Here is a 20051-nt window from a genome sequence, read left to right as displayed (position 1 = left end):
GAAAAGCTGAACTCCATAGTCTGAATTATTTAGTCACATTTGTATTATGGAAAATAATATTTTATAATAATGTCTGCCTAATGAAAACCACAAAGTTATTACGAAATACATTTTAAAGATTATACGCAGAAGACAAACGTCATTATGAAATATAATACTTTTTTATTGAATTATATAAAAATAAAAGGATGCATTTAATTGTTGAAATATTTCTTTATTTACTTATTTATTTATAGATATATTTATTTCATTTTGAGTATTATGCCGTTGCATAGTTGTGTTACACAACTGAGGCAGGACAGATGGGTAAGGAAGCCAGTGCATTGCACAATGTTTTTGCATACTTGTGTGAAGATCGAATCAAATCAAAATAAAGTTTATTTATCGAATGCACAACATCACAACGCACAGCACTGGATGCAGGCACAGAAATGAGTTTTTGTGTACTTGTCCAGCACGCCACCCACTGCGCCATTTGCATCCAGCTGCAGTATTTCTCTATCCGCACAGACACCGCTGTCATGAGGCTGGGACTCCCACAAGACACCAGAGAGTCGAACGTGAGAGCGCACTGCAACCAACCCTCATGATCACGCCTTTTCTTTTCTCAAATTCATATTTGGCACATCAGCTCGAACTGTTACCTAACAGTTGCTCAACACCTGCAAGGATAGGAGTTCATTCCCTCCTCTGCCCTATGTATGTTGGGCTTGTATCCCATCCAGGGTGTACCCCAGTCTACTGTACGCTGCTTGGAAAAGGCTTCAGGACCCCCTAAAAGTCTGAGCAGCCTAAGTGGGGGGTATGAGATGCAGGACCAAAGGAACGCTTGTCACCAAACACATGCAAGAGTCCAGGTGACATGGCTTACAGAGAAGGCAGCTCTTATAAAGAGGCTTTTGTAGGAACATAAGGCAGATGCTGTTCTGAATTGAACTGAAAATATTTGTAATGATGGAGTCTTGTATTTGGGAAATAAAGTGAATAACAGATCTTTCCAGTTTGTTTTATTTCTGTATTACTAAAGAAAACTGGGGTTTTATGTGACACGGAAAGATGATGGGAATTTCTTTTCTGATTTATGCATAATAACCATCATTAAGAAGTATTTATGAATTTTTTTTTTTTTTACTTTTTTGTCATCATTTGCATTTAGGTGAGAGGTTGGTGCAGACTGCACTACCAGGCAAAGGTTTATGCACACCTCAGGGTTAGGGTTAGGGATACCATGTTTCCATTTATTTCATAAACTGCAGATTTCTTATTCTTGATAAACTTTGAAAAATCTAGTGAACAGCTATAAATGAAAACATAAGTCGAATAAAACAAGTTTCCTTGTCTGACATCCTGTTACCTGGTTGTGTGATGAAGGCAGAGTGGAATTCTGGGCTCTCCTTTAACTTTAAACGCACTAGTTGACTGTTTCATCCCATGAAACAGAGCAGTGTTTAATCTCCCTCGCAGAAAGGATGCCTTCGGATTTTCTCAGCTGTTATATCTTGCAGAGCTTACTTTGATTTATGAAAGATACGACCTTTTCTTCCTGAAAAAGATACTCAAATTGCGAACATACTTTAAATGTATTTGTTAGCGAAGAATACTGAGTGTGTTTTTAGTAAATGTTACGTGAGTAACTGTAGAGAATGTAGAGAATCTCGGTGTCTGCAAGAACTTTTGAGAGGTACTTTTAGAGAACTGCCTCGTTCTTGTCTCATCATTTGCACATTTAGGTGAGACGTTGTTGCAGAGTCTATACTACTGAAATCATTACCTAATTCATGGTTCTTTATACTCATACATTTTTCATGTATGATCACAACATAAAACTGCCATAATGAAACATAAGAGCAGATAACACTGAACGTCTGCTGCCCTTCATCAGGATCTAGCTATAAATTTCATTTGATCACATTTATACCCATGATCCCTTAATATCACTTCAAAGCTGATGTGGTTCTGACACTCAATACTCTTCATCTCACTTTCCATCATATTGTCCCATCACCTTATTCTGGTATCATCTGATTGTCTGATTATACCCTACTGACATAAGCATCTTAACTGAAAAACAAACTCTTCCAAAGAACGTAATCAACTCTTACATCGTCAGGAAGATAGCAACCCGTGCAGGTGATATATTCTGACTGGTTCCACCATGGAACAGCTATGACAGTTGGACAAAGTAGAGGGGAAGTATTTGGTGACCTCATCTGCTTTGTAGCATTAGTGGTAAGGCACCATTCCAGAGCTCTGCCTCTGGAACATCCGGAATTGTCCATCTGTCGCACAGTGTGGGGTCTATTCTGGCCGTCACCTTGCTTGCCCTCCATTCTTAAGGCCCGCCTGGCCCCTCCCACAAGCAGGTCAGCCACTGGTCAACTTGTCTAAATCTCCTCCCTGCCAGCAACCTCCTTACTTTAAACTACTTTTTTGGCACTACCGCTGGAAATGAGTAATGGCGGAAAATGCTTACAAACACTTGCGGCGCTGCAGTAAACAAAACGCAGAAAGCTCCCCTCGCACTGGTTAAAAAAGTCAGACTGGATTTACTGGCTAATTGAATGCACTGATCTGAAGGGTTTCTTGGAAAGTCCTGACCTCTTCTACACATTCCCGCCTTGTCTCTAACTCCCTCTCTCTGTAGTGCCTGCACCCTGCTCCCTTTAGGACTGTTTTATGCATTCCAGATCTAAACCCAGCATCTCCCAACCCAACCCCCGCCCCCCCCCCCCCCTTCATCTCCATGGCCCTTTTATCTGTATATGCGGACGTGACACAGCACACATCAGCTAGAATGCCAAACTGCTCCGTACTTTCTGCTCCATACCATGCAAATTTATATTAGACCATGTGACGCACCTGTGTCCACTCGTGACTGTAAGCTAGTTTTGAGTAACAGTGCCTTTCACAGCATTCAAGCCGCAAAATCCCAATTATAATGCAGCCTAGACATACAATCTGCTTTACTCAAAACAATCCAGGGCTGTATTGTGTGCCGTGGCAAATTTTCACACCGAAAAATATAACAGGTTTCAAAATACAAAGAATATTTCCTCATATTTCAGCGCATGGGTTAATTCAGTTCAAAGGCAAGCTCATGCAAACTCAAAGTAGCCCTGAAACGCCGCGTTTCATGGATGTCGCTGATGTCGGTATTCAGCTGTGCCAGGGTGTCGGTGTATTAATAGGATTGTCGGGGTCTGTCACTGTGGGCATGACAAATAGCAAAAGCCTGCAGACAGACCCTGTCTGTGTTTCTCAGCTGACCATTCAGGGGCAAAGGACAGAAGATCAGCTTTGAGGAGCGTTGAAATTGCACGCATCGAAACATGCCAAATTAACTGGTTTTTAGTTACACATATTTGAAAAGAGGCCCATGCCAGCCCAAAACTTGCCCTTTTTTATAAAAAAAAAAATATATGAAGCAACCATTTTGCTTCCTTATTCTCCAGGGAGTTAAGAAAGAAAGCCGGCATCTACGGTTTCTTACTTAATTTTTTCTTCAGCAAATACTGCAGGATCTTTACTGAAATCTATTTATGGTCCAACAATAGAAGCTTTCCCCATGGGGATTGAACATGCATCTCCTTGGTCACAGTCTTAGATCCTTTTCCACCCTTCTACACTGGCGGCAGGATGCAGCGCAATGTTTGCACAGGTCTGCATTATCGTCTTCCGTGCAGCCCCCGTGCAGACCCCATCCAGCTGTGAAGCTCATTACTCATTGCGAGGCAAATGGCAGGAAACGAGGGACTTGGGGAGTCCCTGCAGGCCACAGCTGAACGTGCAAAAGCACATGGACAGACCCATGAAGCCCTTTGATTTAAGTGCTATCCACATCTCTTCAGCCCTTTTCTTTCTCTCAAAAACAAACGATCATGCACATCAAAAACAAACAAACAGAAGAAATAAAAACTTGGAAAACTTGAGATTCTGAAGGGAGTTTCCAGTTTCATACTTCTGCGGTTTTTGTGAAATGGGCTTCCCAGCAGTTCAAATTCATGGCATCATCTAATAAGCTTCGGTTGATCATAAATTTGACTATAACAAAGAGAAGTTGGAAAATGTACAATAAAGAAAAAAAAAACATATATTTCTTGGAGGGAGTTGGATCACCTTCACAGAAAGGCCGGAAGCTAAATTCTCACTTACAGTCGTAACAATTCAAATCCCCGGTTCAGATTTTCAAACTTCTCCTGCACCCCCCTGTCCACCACCACCACCGCCCTGATGTGCACGTTCAGCTATCTGCAAACTCGCGTGCGCTAACACGCCACTGTTTCCGTCACCCACGACACTCCCAGCCTCCGACAGGGCTGACGCCATGTGGTACGTGCAGACAGCGGAGCAGCACAGCGCTCCCTCTTCGCGCCAAACAGCTGGTCAGTAGGCACATACTGAATGATTTAGGCTCGAAACATGCTGGACTCCGGCCCAAAGCGGTTGCTGATTAAAAGGCCACCAGAAGAAAACTACTACTTACCCTTGACCAACTTTAAACATATATAGGGCCACGTCAAAAAAAAAATATATATATATATATATTATTCACCATTTGTTTTTGAGCTGGAATCTTAAGGAACGTCATGTTCTAGATTTTTCTTACCGTTAACTATTAATTTAATTTATATATCCAGTTGCAACCCCACAGATGAATATAAGTAATTAATATATATTTAAATATTAAACCAAAAAATATATACTACTAAAATATTGCTGCAAGATTTAGTCAGACAGACGTACAGTTTAATCACACAAATATTCAGTTTATTCACATACATTTATAAAGTTGCTTTACATAAACCAGGCACAGTAACTGTTCTGCAAGTACGTGTCACCGCGCATGCAGCTTCCCTCAGTAAACGGCCGTGTGCACTTTGGAACCAGATTTGGCAACAGGATAGACCCCGGTAAGATCCAAGGGCAATGTGAAGGTTACTTCAGCAAGGTCAGAGATTGGGAGGCGGCAGGAGCCACTCTGCCACTCATTTCGCTCGGGAGAATTTGCCATAACCAATATTTTCCAAATTCTCTGTCCAGAGAGTAACAGGAAAAATGGGTTATAGAAACGAGGAAGGTGGTTTTTACAAGCCCAACAAGTATGGAGGTGGTCGCCCTTTGGGTTAAACTGCTATTGCACTCCTGTAAAGGAGACCGAAGCATAAACTACAACCGACAATACAACAAAAAGTGGTACAGATAAAGAGGGAAAAGAAAAACTTCGTATAACAAATAAAAAAATTCATTTGAAATAAAAAGGTGACTGACTGCACCACCTGGTGTTGACACAATGAAAATAACATTTGCCTTTTTTAGATGTGGCTTTTAAAAGGGATGATGGAAAATTTATTTGAAACCACAATTTAAAATTCAAACAAAATAAAATATTTACAGCTCAAGCAGGGAGCAGGTACAAACCGCAAAAATAACCAACTTCTATCTAGACCACAGACGTGAACACATTGAAAAGAAATGGGAGTAATTTTAGTCAGGGGCTGAATCTGACATGCCTGTTATTTACATGTACAGTATATAAGAGTAATACTGTGTCCTCCGCCGTTATCGGCACCCTTTGTAAAGATGTGTAAAAAGAGAGAAAGAAAAACATCAAATTTTCATCAAAGAAAAACAAATCCTTCATCAAGAAATATTTTTCAATAAATAAACACACGTGCCACAATTATTGGCACCCCAGCATTTAATACTTTGCCTCCCTTTGCCAGTATACCAGCACTCAGAGTCGTATAACATTTTATTAGTGTGGAGAGCAAAGCACCTGAGACCATTCCACTTCACAGAAACTCTCCAGGTAACCCAGGGTCCTAGGTCCTCTCCTCCACTCTCCTTTTCAACTCTATTTTTTTTCAGGTCAGGGGTCTGAGATGGCCATGACAGAAGCTTGATTCTGTGGTCAGCTAACCTTTTCTATGTTATTTAGGCATGTGTTTAGGATCACCGTCCTTCTGGAAGATCCAATGATGGTCCCGTTTTAGTTTCCCGGCAGAGGCAGTAAAATTTTGAAATAAAACGTCCATGTATTTCATGGAATCCATAACAACATATACCCTCACAAGGTTTCCAGGGCCTTTAGAGGAAAAACAGGCAACATCATCACAGAACCTCCACCATAGTTTACAATTGGGATAAGGTTATTTTCATTATAGCCAACCATCTTTTTACACAAAACCCACCTTGAATGTTTATTGCCAAAATGCTACATTTTTGTTTCATCACACCATAGAACATGGTTCCTTTCAAAGTTGTAGTAGCATCTCGCAAACTCCAGGTGCTTAAGTTTGTGGTTAACTGAAAGAAAAGACTTCTTTCTGGCATGCCTCCCAAATAATCTGTTAGCGCGAAAGTGGTGTCGGATGGTGGTTTTGGAGACGTGGCAACCCCAAGATTTTACTTTTTCTTCTAATTCACCAACAATGAACTTCGTGGATTTGGGGGCAAAGTAAACATGGGTCCTCTTCCAGGTAGGTTTGTAACAGTTCCAGTTGATGCTCACATTTTATTATAACAGTAGAAATGGGCATTTCAGGCAAGTAGCTATTTTTTATTTTTTTTACCAATTCCCTGACTGATGAAGGTCAACACACTCCTCCCTCCTTTGGCTTGTGTGTTCTCTTACCTTTCCAATTTTCATGGATGACCAAGGGAATTTGGCCTCCTCCTTACCTCATATATGTATCCCAATTAATCAGGAAGTCATGGATTATAACTTGAAGATCCCCACAAACCCCAGTCAACTCAAAGAATACAATTAACATGGGAAACACTTCAGTTATATTGTGTTCAATATATTTTGCTAGGGTGCCAATAATTGTGGCAGGTGTTCTGGTTAAAAATTATTATTTTTTGGTGAAGGATTTGTTTTTCTTTGAATAAATTTATACCAATGGAAGGTTGGATTTTCCTCATTATTCCCAGCGTGAAATCAAGCTACATCACCGAAGGGTGGATTATTTCAAATCCTTTTTACAAACCTTTACAAGGGTTGCCAATAATTATGGAGGGCACTGTATATAACCAAATGGCAGGCAGCCTTAACTGGTATTCAGGTCATCATGCAGTCAATAAATGCAGGTCAAAAGTTTACTGAGACCAGTGGACAGGAAAACTGAAAAACTCAGAGCAATATTTCAGCATGGCTGGTCAACCAACTGCCACGGAGATCCAGACGACCACCATCTCTGTCAATCTCCGGCTCAGTCCTGAACGCTGCCATCTGAGTCCAAGGGCACAGTGCAACGGCTGACACTGGAGAGGTACAAGCCGGTCACCATGGGAACCAAGCCTGCTGACACCCTCAGTATTTTCAGCACTCTCTGAGCAGCAGTGCTCACTCCTTCTCTCGTCTGCACGAGGAGGACCGGAGTGGGAAAGGGAGAGAAAAATTGCACTGCATTAATGTGGAAACTGGAGGAGAAAACATAAAGATCAGCCATTTAAGAACAAGGAGAGTCTATGCCGTTTTGGCCTTCAGCAAAGTACATAACCTGCATTGCCTTCGGAGAATCCAGGTATCACTACAAGATGTGATATGATATACGTGTTATATGATAGATGCTTTACAGATGCATATCATAAGAGTTCCAGGAGTACCAGATAAATGCCCCGACAACAAACAGGCCCCAAACTTATCTGTCTCTCAAAAGGACAGCAAGCTGGGACATGCAAAAAAGAGGAATTTCAATGTACCGGTACTCATACAAAATGGCAAATATCGCATTTCCTCAGATAAAAACTAGGATTCAATTAAAAACAGAGTTTCATATAACAGTCCGGGGTGTGGTCCACATGAACAAATAAAGGCCGGGCCCCAAATACAGGCCAGGGGGGGATAAACATTTGTACGCACATTTATATTGAGGGTGTTTTATTCAATAAACAAACATCATTGAAATTTAAATTTTAATTATTAATTATAAATAGTTATAAATAATTTAAATGATACTAGCAACCGTTAAAATCAGCTGTTGGAGTCAGTGGGTGAGCTCAAAACAAATTTAACATCTCATCGGTTATGCTACAAACTAAGTCACGACAGACAGATCTCACCTAGTTGACTCAATTGGCATAACAGCATATCGTCTGTACCATCCTGACACTATATTACACCCCAACTTCCCAAAATCTTAAATTCTCCTAACTTTAAGATGACAGTCAAGCTGTTAACTTTCACTGGCCACCAGTGTTATAACTAAACTTAATTCATATGGCTGCTCTTACGCAAGCAAAATGTACGATGCCTCGTTCAAGACATAAATACTATATATATGACGTGGGAATGAGTTATAGTCCCTCTGCATCTGCGGTTTCATTATTTACATTAGTCTGTTATCATTATCATTTTTTCACTGCTCCATCTTCACTTGAGAATTAAGCTAAAATGTCAGAATCCCTTTCATTTGAGACAATACAGTACAGTATAATAATGTACTTTATCACTACTGTAACATGGGTAATGTGTTACTGCGCGTAATTTATCAATTAGACTTTGCCATATGTATATACATGGGGGGGAATAAATAAAAATATCACACTATATATGGGGTCTGCAGACTGTTTGCTGTTATCTGCGGTTTTGGCTGTCTTTAGCAGGTCTTTGGAATGCATCCGAGATAAGGGCCACCAAAACTCCGGCAGTAAAGCCAGTAGCAGAGGACCACGTAGCGGTCAGTTAAGGAAAGATGTGCTAACTTAGCACCAAGTTGCAATAATGTGCCGATATTCCAGATGGCATAGCGGTCCATCATAAGGGGGGAATGGGGCTGTAAAGTGATCTTAAAGTTTAAGATTTTAAGATATCTGACGGTTTAAGCTAAAAATGAATTGACTAGGTGGAATCGACCTGTTGTAGCTTAGTAATCAGTGTAATCAGAGCGTCGTAAGTTTTGAAGGAAAGAGAGACACCTAGAGTTCAGATGTCTTAAAAATGTGCATCCAAGTTGCATTTAGTCAGTGTGAGCGTTTTATGAAACGCATGTTAATAAACACAGAACAAGTCTTATCTGATAAAACAAATGCCGAATGTTTGTTGTCTGTCAGGGTAAACTGTTTAAATTTAGGAAAGATCCTACTTTCTCAGATTTTGCTTGTAGCTACATATGATTATTATTAGATGTTTAACTGTGTTGTAAAAAAGGAATGTCGATTAATGATTATGTTTGGAGTAACATTAATTTTTCCAGTAAATGTACCCAGTGTGTTTAACAGGGTTCAAACTGACACAATAGCGGCATATGGGTCATTCATATATAGAATATGTATTAACAGCGTAATGCAGTAACAGAGGGAATCCGAAATAAAGGCCTGCCTCTAATACAAGCTTGCCTCTAATTAAGGCCAGTTACTTCTGCGGCTTCAGTAAATAAAAGACCCAGGTACGACTTCAGGAAATACGGTAAATCTCATTTCATTAATTTAAGCAATTTATCTAAGAGGTAGGTCAAAGGGGAGCCATATCTAGAAAGTGAGATATAGTACTGTTAATCGCTTTTTCATACACACAATTCACCACTTACTCTGATTTATTGGAAAAAATCATTGTCCTTTAAGAAATGCCCAGCTGTAAGCTAGCAAAGCATTACAGCACTCAGAACATAGCTAATCTAAAATCTTTGCTTACATACCTAGCTTTTAACACTATTTATGATCTAATAACACCACTAAACACACACTACTATTTTTTATACTAATCCATACCAATAATAATTACACTAAATTTAATACCCACTCATCTCCATTAATGGAACAGGGTGAATCTGTAGCTTATCACAGAATTCAGATCCAAAGTACATGTATCATATGCTGCATATTTAACAGATGAATCTCACAACCCTCACACAAGGATCGTGTGTCTTCCCGATCCAGTTCGGATTATGTAAGGAAATGCCATGCCGGGGAAGAGAAACACACACCTGATGCTCAGCAAACAGCAGGGGGCAGTGCAGAGAAGCAGCCAGCTTCCTGAGGGAGACCAGTCGCTCATCAGGGACTAATCCACAACGCGCTAACAGGTACAAAGACACATAAAGAGGAAGAAACCTTCAGAATACCTGCTTGTCGTTAATTCACTGAAACAGCAGAGAGGTTGTGGGGTCAAATCCCATTTGGGCAACTGTTATTCTACCCATTGGCCAGGTGCCATAATAATAACTTCAGGGAATGTGCAGGTATACAAATCGCAGGTCTTTCATTGCACAAAACAAGTGAACAGTAATAACACAAGCCTCTGTGTTCCTGCTGCAGAAGGATGAATATTTACATATTTAGTGCAAATAGCACATGGTACGTATTTAGCAGAGGGCATGTCGATGAGGTCACAGTGCAGGGGAAGCTGGTGCCACTGAATCAAATGGGGTTAAGGTCCTTGCTCATATGATTAGTTTGCTGACTCAGGGGATTTAAACCAATGACTGGGCACAGATCTCAGACCTATTAAACTGTTCATATTTACAAGGCAGGAGGAAATCAAATAATTAAACAAAAAATCACTTACCACCAGTCACTAGGAAACAGACTTTGCCCAGAAAGTAACCAGTGTCTAACTGCTTCAGAGAGTTCTCCGTTGAAACAAGGCTGAAAGGTTTGAATTCTTATGTTAAAAATGCAATACCTGCAAAGACAGGTTGAGGCTCTGTCTTATGCAATTAACCCTTCACAACTCAGAAGACACCTGAAAAACTCACTGGAGGCAGACTGAGCTCACCCCTGCAAATACTGTTTACTTAATTCTCTTGTACTTTCACTAAGGAACAGCAGAGGGGCTCAAATTCTAGTTTCTCACACAAAGGGCAGCAACCAAAACTGCACAATAGGCTGAAGTGTCTTCTGGTGAGGACCGTAGGTTTGACTGCCATAACACAGGTTAGCTTCATGAAACCCTAGCATACTTCCCTTCTACATCTACTACCCACGGGATCTCGCCCTACTTCTGACACTAATGTAAGTTTTTGGCTGGAAAATGACCCGAATTTCATTGCCAATAGGCTGACACTCCTAACCAAGACTCCTTGGACATTTTAAAAGCTTTTAACATTGACAGCAGTCACTTGGCATTAAATAAGAGAATACATAAAAATAAAATCAACACTGTTCTGCATGCAAACCAAGTACCTGTGTTCAGAGAAGAGGTGCACTATGAAAACAACCAAGTCGATTCGGGGTCTATTCTCCTCGTTCTCAGCCGGTAGGGGCAGCCCTCGAGCCAGCCTCCTAAAAAAACAGGTATAAAAGTACTCAGGTTTAAAGACAAATGACTGATGTTACTACAGAGGATGGAAAGGGCACAAAACGACAAAGCGAAGGGAAAAGTTTGGACTGGTATGGCTCCTGGACAAAAGCACTAAGATGTGTAGGGATGCAGGGTTACTGAATTTAGGGATGAGAAGCAAGGAGACAAACAGAAAAACCTACACTGTAACGTTGATGTTGCTTTCTTGCCGAACAATAGCATCTGCCAAGTCATTCTGAAGCTTTCCTTCGTTCTCCACCAGCTATGATCAATCGCATTAAGAGTATAATGAAACGCAGTGGCCTTCAGACACCAATTCAAGATCATTCAGTATTATGAAGACATACAATCTTATCTCCAGGAAAAACAAACTCGATCGAACATTTTACTTTCACCGCCGATGTCAAAGACTGAGTTTATCCTCAGATAAGCTCAATTTGTTTTCGTGAGCAGTTACACATAAGACTGTTATGCATAGTTACACACCGGAGTGACAAATCTTATCCACAAAGGGCCAAGGGTGTAGGCTAGTTTTTAGGATAACCTTTATGTCACTAATTTAAAGTCAGTGACAACTTTTCAGATCCGAAAATCCGAATACACAACAGTCTTTTCTGAATAAGACTGGCCGCCTCTGTTATACACTTATAAACGACCGCTGTAAAAATGTACTACTCACCAGTACGTTTGCAGTGTTCAGCTGCGGCAATTTAGAAAACGGTTTAATCGAAGACATTCCGTCTGCTATGTATCAGGACAACAAAAACAAACACATTATAGGTAGCCACCGACCCGGCTACTGAGGCGACATAAGGACAACGTCTTAATATTGTTAAATAGCCGTTGGTCAGCGAGCTCTTGTTGTCAAGCGCAGGAAAAGCGCGCCAACAATATTCGAACGTGCGTGAAATATACGTCTTACGTCACAGAGACGTAAGACGACCCTGACTCTGGTGTGCTGCGCGTGGACGCTCACGCGAAAAAGGTGACACCCATTTACGGCTTCAAAATAGATGGGGCGCAGATTGCAATATAATGATTTTTTTCTACAAGTGTTTAATTCATAACCTGACTGGGGACGCATCTGAGTCATTTGTAATGCCCGACGCGTGTACTGTGTTTACAGTCTAAGTCTTTACGAAGAGGAAATATGGTAAAAAACACAATGGAGAAAGGTATGATCTGACTTTTGTTACGTGTCCAACGTAAGTGGCATATTTGTCTCACGCCTCCAGGGCTAGCGGTCTCACCTCGTTATGCAGATTTTGTGCCGCAGGTTAAGGACGTCTATACATTTCCCAAATAGTACAAGCCCCCTGAAATTGACTGGCTTCCCTTCCAGAGTGTACTCATCATCTGTGCCGCCCCAGTGATCCTGACTGATGCAAGCAGTTGGAAGTAGAATAGAAAAATAAAACGCAATCGGAATTGATAGATGCGCTAGTTACAGTAATGATAGTAGGAGTAAGGTAATGGGAAGCCAGTTTAATTCTGAAGTTAAATATAAGGCCTAACGTATTTACTGCATAAATTGCTCTGTTTATACTTTATCTGTAAATGTAAGCAATTCTCCCAATGCTCTTCCATCCATCTTTCTTCCGACTGCTTTTCTCGATAAGGGTTGCAGATCTGCACACTGGATTACATATCACCCTTTGAATTTAGGTTGTACATGTAGCTACACATTATGTCACGTTTTCGCCACTTAGCGCTGGGTCCGCTGGGTTTTCTGCTGTTGGACTAATCTCGGTTTTCCTGTTGCAGTGGCCTTCGCCTTGTTTTTGTTCCAACATCTGAACAAAACCAGACTGAGAAGTTTAGCCAGACTGCGAAAGCGGAGGCGGTTCTTGGAGCTGCTTCATGCCAACCAGGTCAGGGTGCCGGTTCCTACTGCTGCAATAAACCAGTAGGGCTGCACGATATATCGCTTTAGTGTCGTCATACTGAGGTACACGTGTGTGATAATCACATCGCTGCTGCTGGCACTGCTTTGGGTCTGTTGATACAGCTTGCGGCAACACCACCAGTTTATTTGATACTCTATTGGTACTTAAGTTTTGCTTGGCTATAAGCTAAGCTTATACGGGCTCGGTATGTGGCCCAGTGGGCTAAACCTGTGTCCGAGACCTGAAGGTCGGCATCAAGCCCAGCCTCAACACACCTGTGGGTCCCTGAGCAAGGCCCTTAGCCTCCAGCTCCCTAGGCGCTGCCACAGGTGGGGGGGGGGGGGGTATCTGTGGGGGAGGGGGAGCTATGAAGAGTATTTCTTCACAGGGATCGATAAACTGTCAATAATAATTTCAGGTAATTTTATCTTCTTTTTCAGTATTTCATTACTTGTAGCAATTTCATATATCCCATTGTAATATCATGCAGCCTTACAAAGCACATTTAAAATGGTTTTGAAATGGTTATTCCAATTATGACATGGCATTTGAAAGCTGTGTCTTCAAACCATGACTAAAAACCCACCTCTTTTGGGAGTACTTGGATTAGGCCTTCCAGGATTATATTCATTAAAAAAAATGTATTACTTGCGATGGGAGGTTTTTAGATAGATAGTAAGTCGGGTTCTATTGAACCAGTATCAGGATGTATTCACTGGTGAGATTCCTAAGCACTTATATAAGTGGCTAAGGGCGTCTGGCAAATGCCGTAAATGTGATGTAGCAGTGAGTCCAGGCATTAAAAATGTAAGTATAAGTATGTTTTTTTTAGTTTCTGGTTTTAGAACCAACTTTAAGTAGGTGATTATAAATATTTATCAAGAGTAACAATGTTCTTGTTGTAGGCAAACCCCTCAGTTTCCTATGCCAAGCTGAACCGGAACGTTCCGGTTCTGCAGGTGTATTTCGACCCGGAGCAAGATCTCTGGATGCATTACAGACTGAGGCGGCGAAGCATGAATGAGCTGATGCAAGTCACTCATCAGGAAAAGGACCATGGCTGGGCCCACCATCTGGAGGTGCTGGTGTTCGCATACTGGCTGGCTCACGGCCTGTCGTACAGGGCGACGGCGCAGACCTTCAGCGTGCCCAAGAGCACGGTCTACCGCATAGTGCACAAAATGGCCCAGCAAATCAAGAAGAACCTTCACAAAGTGGTGTCACTGCCCAGCCCGGAGGAGCTAGACGCCATCGCCGGCAGATTCGCACACGTGGGCCGTCACTCGGCTTTTGGAAAAGCCGTCGGTGCCATCGACGGCTGCCACTTCCGGATAAAGCCTCCGAAACAAAACGAGGCCTATTACTTTAACCACATGCAGTTCCACTCCGTTCAAATGCAGGCGATATGTGATTCCCAAGGCAAATTTCTGGACATTTTCGTTGGCTACCCTGGGTCTGTGCATGTCTCTACCGTGCTGCGAAATAGCCCCGTTTACCAAAATGCTAGCTACCCGCCCCCAGAGTACTTTATTCTAGGTGAAGAGGAATACCCATGTTTGGTAACACCGATATGCCTGATCACGCCGTACAAAATGGCCTCCGAGGTGAGGGCTGAGCAAAAGTTCAACGAGAGTCACTCCCTGGCGCACTCCGGTGTTCTGCAGGCCTTCGGCATGATGAGAGCCCGCTGGAGGTTAACGTTTTCCAAGCCGCTGGAAGTGAGCACCGCCTTTTGCTCAGATGTCATCACAGCGTGTGCCTTCTTGCACAACGTCTGCCTGATGAATGGGGACTTTCTGAGGCCGGAGCACGACTGTGAAAGAGCCAGGAACTTGGTACCGCCTCCTGAAAAGCTTCAGGCCCACGAGAGGAGCGGGTCACACATAAGGGACCGTCTGGCAGCAGATGTGCATGCTCCGCTTCCTCTTCCTGTTCACTTGCAGGATCATGATTACTGTTAACCAAAATGTCGACGTTTTTCCAGAAATTATTCTGGTTCAAGACTGAAAGGCAGTTGCTTTGGAAATATTTCGGAAAATGAGTAAATGAAAAGTGTCAAAAAATGTGATTAAATTGTTCTGCCTAAACGGTTGTTTAACAGATGCTTTTATCTAAAGTGGCATACAAGTGATAAAGCGGGGTCAGCCAGTCCCCGGAGAACTTGGGGTTAAGGGCCTTACCCAAGGGACCAACAACACAACCACTCTGACGACTATGGGATTTGAACTAGCATCCTTCCAGTCATGGGCACAGAGTCCTAACATGATGAGCCACATGACGCCATCTTAAATGTTTGTCTGACTCAATTCTGACATTTTCCAGTGGAAGTCCTTTTCTTAGAACCTGCTTGGTTTAGTCACCTCATTTACTAGGTAAAGACGTCTGCCCTCTCTATTAGGAAGAGGAGGATCAGTACCACTCAGCCCTACTACTCGTGCTAGTTTGTGTCCTACAAGACCAGTGTCCTGTCACCAGTTATAAGGCTTGCCGCCATTTTTATATGTAGACCTAACAATTTTTTTTACAAACCCCACAGTTTCAACTGAGGATCTAGGCTTAAACAAAGGTTTACCTATTTCTTTGTCTTTGTTTACAAACAATCAATACGCAACTATTTTAGGACTGATATTTTAACACACTGCTGGGAAACAAGTAAAAACAATATTGGTACTGTAGTGTAGTGTGTAATCTACATCTTTTCCACCATTCTTTCAAAGGCAGAAAGCAATCTGCTCATCTGCCTCTGGTTCTCTTCATGTCTGGCTGCTTCTCTGGCTTCCGCATCTTTGAACCGCTTTTCTTCCCGCTCGGACTCTTTCTTCAGGTAGTCCAACAGGCTGCTCCTCTTCCGCTTCTGCCCAATGGAACCGGCGAACGACAGCTCGCTCTGCGCCACGCTGTCATCAGCCACGCAGCTGTCCGTGGTTGTGGCGGAGGTCCACGCGCTGAATTCGCCGGGATCCTTCGTGTCGTCTGTGTCGGAGGTCGCCATGGGCAACGTGGCCTGCTCCGTGCTGGTGCACGAGGCGATTACATGTAAAGGTTGTGTGGCGGGCTTCTGGCAGACAGCGGCATGCATGGCAGAGAAGAACGGCCACTGATCTGCCATGGCTGCCATCAGGTCCTGACAGTAACAAAAAAAAATAATATTCATATATAACAAAAACAAATGGGAGCTGTCCCAGGAACCCCAGATGCCAGTCCAACACATGGCACGGACCCTCAAGTCAACATACAACCTCCCCACACACTGCATACAGGATCCAAATACCAATACCCTGGAACTATAATGCAACAGCGCCACCTGCTGCCTCCAATAAAAAAATAACGTAAGTTTACAAACGAGCTCACTTGAATTCAACTAATAGCGTAAAGTCTTATCTAGCTCTGATTTAAAGGATCGCAAGGTTTTAGAAACTGATAATATACCTTGTACTTTTTCTTTAGGTTTTCCCATTTTTTGGCAGCTTGTTTGGCGGTCATCTTCCCTTCCAAGTCCATTTTCTTGATTATTTCACTGCGTAGACATTGAAAATGCACATATTTGTACGACGTAGGTTTACACGCAGGTGACACCTGACACTGTCACAGCAGTAAAGGACACACTAATATTTGTTGGTAAAGGATCACTTCCTGCCCAACTCATGGTTCAGTTAAAATACAGGAAGGCATGTTATGCAGCATTACTCAAATCCGTTCACAGACGCATTCCGGTGCCCTGTGAAAAGATGCTCGTTTTCTATCCGCAGCTGGATCAGTTGCAGCGTCTGTTCATCTGTCCCTGTGTGAGGTTCGAAAAACAAAATGAACCACTTAAAAATCACAATGACCCCAATGAAGATGTCCAAATATACATTTACATTTTATAAAAGTGTTAAGATTTAGTTTATATTGTGATCCTTTTTATGAATAATCCACTTAACTTACTATAGGTCACTAGGTTTTTATCTTTCATTCAAAATATGCCTGAGAAATTACACACATTTCAGATGGATTTAGGCATCAAGTGACCGTTATGGCGACTGCAAGCTGAATATTTGTTTTATAATTTCTACCACGTTTCTACCACTAACCAGCACATCCCTGGTTGTTTTATCGATGGACACAAACTCCACTCTACTCTGGTCCAGCAAATGCATGAGGCCACTGTAATTCATAAACAGGGACTGAACACAAGTGATGGTTGTGTTGAAAACAGAAACTTTTTTTACGTTAATTACTAGTACCAACCGAATTTCGGTTCATCAAATTTACTGCAGCCACTGTAAAGCGCTTGAATGCGTAAAAACCACTTAAAATGCTGTTTGGACACAGTTCACTTTCTTAATTAAAACACAGCATAGAAAATAAAGGAATCAAAAGTTGTTTACAAATATTACGTTTATCCCGACTTGACAGGGTTTGTGCATGTACACAAGACCACGAACACTGAATCAGATGTAAAGTAAATGTGATTAGCTGTATTCTACAGAGACCTTAGTAATGATGCGCTCAGTTTAATTACTTTAAAATTGGGTAGTATTTTTTGAGGCAGTTTTTATTTAGTTTTGGTCTTATTTAACGTGAACCGTATTTCTTAAAACCGAATCCCACGGCTCCAAACGCAATTTTTCCGAAATACAAGAACGCGAAGTGGACCGGCCAGCTAGGGCGTTTTCCAATGCTTAGGGACACACACGCGCCCTTGCCACTGGTGCCACTAACGGCTTGGGACACTCACACTGCTAGCCCGCAACTGTATATGACACACAAACCCAAATACTGGCGGACTTCAGTCGCATTCAATTCAATCGCTGCATTAATATGGGAATGGGAGTTGCTTTACATTAACGCGACATTATTTTTTTTTACCGGAAACAAGAAAATGCGTTAAATATCTTACATTTCAGAGTATTATCCGCCATTTTCTTTTATTTCATTTTTCTTCCGGCCAGGTCCTCTGGATACACTGATAGGTCGGTGGCTTGAAGACAGAAGACTTCTGGGTAATTCCCTTTGCCAAAGCCAGAGACGACAGCGGATTTCTGTTTAGGGTCGAAGAGAGCTCGGTCCAGTCCTCACGCATTCGCCATATAAATATTGGGACACCCTAGATACTCGAGCTTTCCCTCAACCGCGCAAAAGCAGAGTCTTCCAGTCCAGTATTTCGACTTAAAGCACTCATAGGCGCACAGCAAACCACGTGTTTATAGCGCACGTTAATTTGGGGCCCATCGCAGCGCCATGTTTGACCAAATTATTAACTTCTAAATGACTGAATATACGCGTGTCTATGTATAAACGCTGGGAAGTGTAGTCCGTGCATTGTCCCATTTTAAATAATAAAAATAATCAAGTATTTGAATTTGAAATGTACTTAAATCATTAAATCTAACCTTGTAAATATAAAGTTAAAATTTTGTTATAATCTGTGTTAATTTTTCTGGGTTTTAAAATGAGTAGCCATCAAATTCTCACACTACCCATAAACTCACATAAGAATGATTCCCACTGATATGAGTGGGGTTGGACTCTCCATCTGGCGTACCTGGGATTTTCCTGGTGGGTCGATGAGTTTGTGGGCCAGAAAAAGGCCCACGGCTGGTTTTTAATTGTAGTCCAGCCCTGGATATGGCTAGATGTATTTAAGGTTGTGTGGCACATTGAATTCCTCATTTCAGAACACTTTTCTAAGAAAGATAATTGATACTTCATTGATCCCTGTGGGGAAATTCTCTTTATGCCTCCCTCAACTTGCTCTTTGCAGAGTAAGCTGTCTGCGAAGGGCAGCCACCTGTTGGGGCACCCAGGGAGCTGGGGGTTAAGGGCCACAGCTATGTAGAGGCTGGGTTTGAACCTGTGACCTTCTGATTACAGGCACACTGGCTTAGCCCACAGAGCCACACGCTGCCCCCATTTCTGTTTACCTAATTAAAGTTTTTTTTAATTGTAAAATGCCATACAAAAAGTACATCCTCTTTCAGTTCCGTGGTTTTACATATCAGGATGTAGGCCTAATTAAAACGCACCTGGTCTTTACCAGCTTCTAAAAATTTTTACATCTAACTTAAGGTGTAAAACAACACACAAGAAATTCCACTGTGTCATTATTTATTTAACAAAAAACGGAGTCAAAATGGAGAAGCCATGTGTGAAAACCTAAGTATACCCCTAAGTGATTCAATAGCTTGTAGAACCACCTTTGGCAGCAATAACTTAAAGTAATCGTTTTCTGTATGACTTCATCAGTCTCTGACATTGTTGTGGAGGAATTTTGGCCCACTCTTCAGTACAAAGTTGCTTCAGTTCATTGAGGTTGCGGGCATTCATTTATGCACAGCATTTCAATTGAACTGAGGTCTGGACTTCAACTGGGCCATTGGTACACCCTGATTCTTTTCTTACTCAGTCATTCTATTGTAGATTTGCTGGTGTGCTTGGACTCATTGTCCTGTTGCATGACCCAAATTCGGCCAAACTTTACCTGCCAGACAGATGGCCTCACATTAGACTCTGTAATACTTTGGTATACAGTGGAGTTCATGGTCAACACAATCACTGCAAGGTGCCCAGGTACAAAACAAGCCCAAATCATCATCCCTCCACCACCATGTAGCACTATGAATTATAGACAAACATCTCCACTTTGGTCTTCTCTGTACAAAGGACAAAGTTCCAGAAGTCTTGTGGTTTGTTCAGACACAACTTTGCAAACCGAGGTTGTGCTGCCATACAGAGGCTTCCTCCTGACTTTCTTCCGAAGAAGCCATATTTGTTCAATCTTCAACATTCAGTGTGTTAGCTGAAGGCTGTAGTTCTACATGTAGTTCTTGGGTTTTTTTGCAATTTCTCTTCAGTCTGCCAGGGTGAATTTGCTTGCACATCCACTGCCAAGCAGACTGGCGGCTGTCTGGAATGTTTTCCTTTTGTGAATAATCTTTCTC

General features: G+C 42.0%; 3 protein-coding genes across 4 annotated transcripts; 1 reads left to right on the top strand and 2 right to left on the bottom strand.

Moving 5' to 3' along the window:
• Positions 1-4745: 4745 nt before the first annotated feature.
• Positions 4746-12191, bottom strand: LOC125742546 (centromere protein M-like). The gene is made up of 6 exons (XM_049014651.1): positions 11922-12191; positions 11425-11504; positions 11125-11223; positions 10508-10587; positions 9927-10018; positions 4746-7361 (listed from the first exon to the last, which is right to left on the bottom strand). Exons 1-6 carry the CDS (start codon positions 11976-11978, stop codon positions 7212-7214), a joined length of 558 nt encoding a protein of 185 aa, XP_048870608.1. The 5' UTR covers positions 11979-12191; the 3' UTR covers positions 4746-7211.
• Positions 12192-12211: 20 nt separating this feature from the next.
• LOC125742528 (putative nuclease HARBI1) lies at positions 12212-15215 on the top strand. 2 transcript variants are annotated; one of them, XM_049014624.1, is made up of 3 exons: positions 12212-12417; positions 13007-13113; positions 14088-15215. In XM_049014624.1, exons 1-3 carry the CDS (start codon positions 12393-12395, stop codon positions 15087-15089), a joined length of 1134 nt encoding a protein of 377 aa, XP_048870581.1. In that variant the 5' UTR covers positions 12212-12392; the 3' UTR covers positions 15090-15215. The 2 variants fall into 2 exon arrangements, with proteins under 2 accessions (XP_048870581.1, XP_048870580.1); XM_049014623.1 differs by having other exon boundaries at positions 12213-12417; positions 14034-15215.
• Positions 15216-15598: 383 nt separating this feature from the next.
• Positions 15599-18371, bottom strand: LOC125742541 (uncharacterized). The gene is made up of 4 exons (XM_049014645.1): positions 18011-18371; positions 16816-16909; positions 16558-16645; positions 15599-16252 (listed from the first exon to the last, which is right to left on the bottom strand). The coding sequence occupies exons 1-4, from the start codon at positions 18030-18032 to the stop codon at positions 15818-15820; spliced, it is 639 nt and encodes a 212-aa protein (XP_048870602.1). The 5' UTR covers positions 18033-18371; the 3' UTR covers positions 15599-15817.
• Positions 18372-20051: the final 1680 nt, after the last annotated feature.

The sequence above is a fragment of the Brienomyrus brachyistius genome, chromosome 5, assembly GCF_023856365.1.
Source record: "Brienomyrus brachyistius isolate T26 chromosome 5, BBRACH_0.4, whole genome shotgun sequence".
Taxonomy (NCBI): domain Eukaryota; kingdom Metazoa; phylum Chordata; class Actinopteri; order Osteoglossiformes; family Mormyridae; genus Brienomyrus; species Brienomyrus brachyistius.
The sequence above is the reverse complement of the archived record's forward strand: the minus strand, read 5'-3'. Positions and strand labels throughout refer to the sequence as shown.

Excerpts from the sequence above, each read along its gene's own strand:
- LOC125742546 (XM_049014651.1), bottom strand. The coding sequence starts at position 11,978 with ATGTCTTCGATTAAACCGTTTTCTAAATTGCCGCAGCTGAACACTGCA. Across the intron at positions 10,588-11,124 it reads CACCTCTTCTCTGAACACAG|CCTTGTTTCAACGGAGAACT; the intron begins GTACTTGGTTTG and ends CAAACCTTTCAG. Across the intron at positions 10,019-10,507 it reads CTGTTTCCTAGTGACTGGTG|CGCGTTGTGGATTAGTCCCT; the intron begins GTAAGTGATTTT and ends TGTACCTGTTAG.
- LOC125742528 (XM_049014623.1), top strand. The coding sequence starts at position 12,393 with ATGGTAAAAAACACAATGGAGAAAG. Across the intron at positions 12,418-13,006 it reads AAAAAACACAATGGAGAAAG|TGGCCTTCGCCTTGTTTTTG; the intron begins GTATGATCTGAC and ends TTCCTGTTGCAG. Across the intron at positions 13,114-14,033 it reads AGCTGCTTCATGCCAACCAG|GCAAACCCCTCAGTTTCCTA; the intron begins GTCAGGGTGCCG and ends TTCTTGTTGTAG.
- LOC125742541 (XM_049014645.1), bottom strand. The coding sequence starts at position 18,032 with ATGGCGGATAATACTCTGAAAT. Across the intron at positions 16,910-18,010 it reads GGCGGATAATACTCTGAAAT|GGACAGATGAACAGACGCTG; the intron begins GTAAGATATTTA and ends AACCTCACACAG. Across the intron at positions 16,646-16,815 it reads GCGTCTGTGAACGGATTTGA|TGAAATAATCAAGAAAATGG; the intron begins GTAATGCTGCAT and ends ATGTCTACGCAG.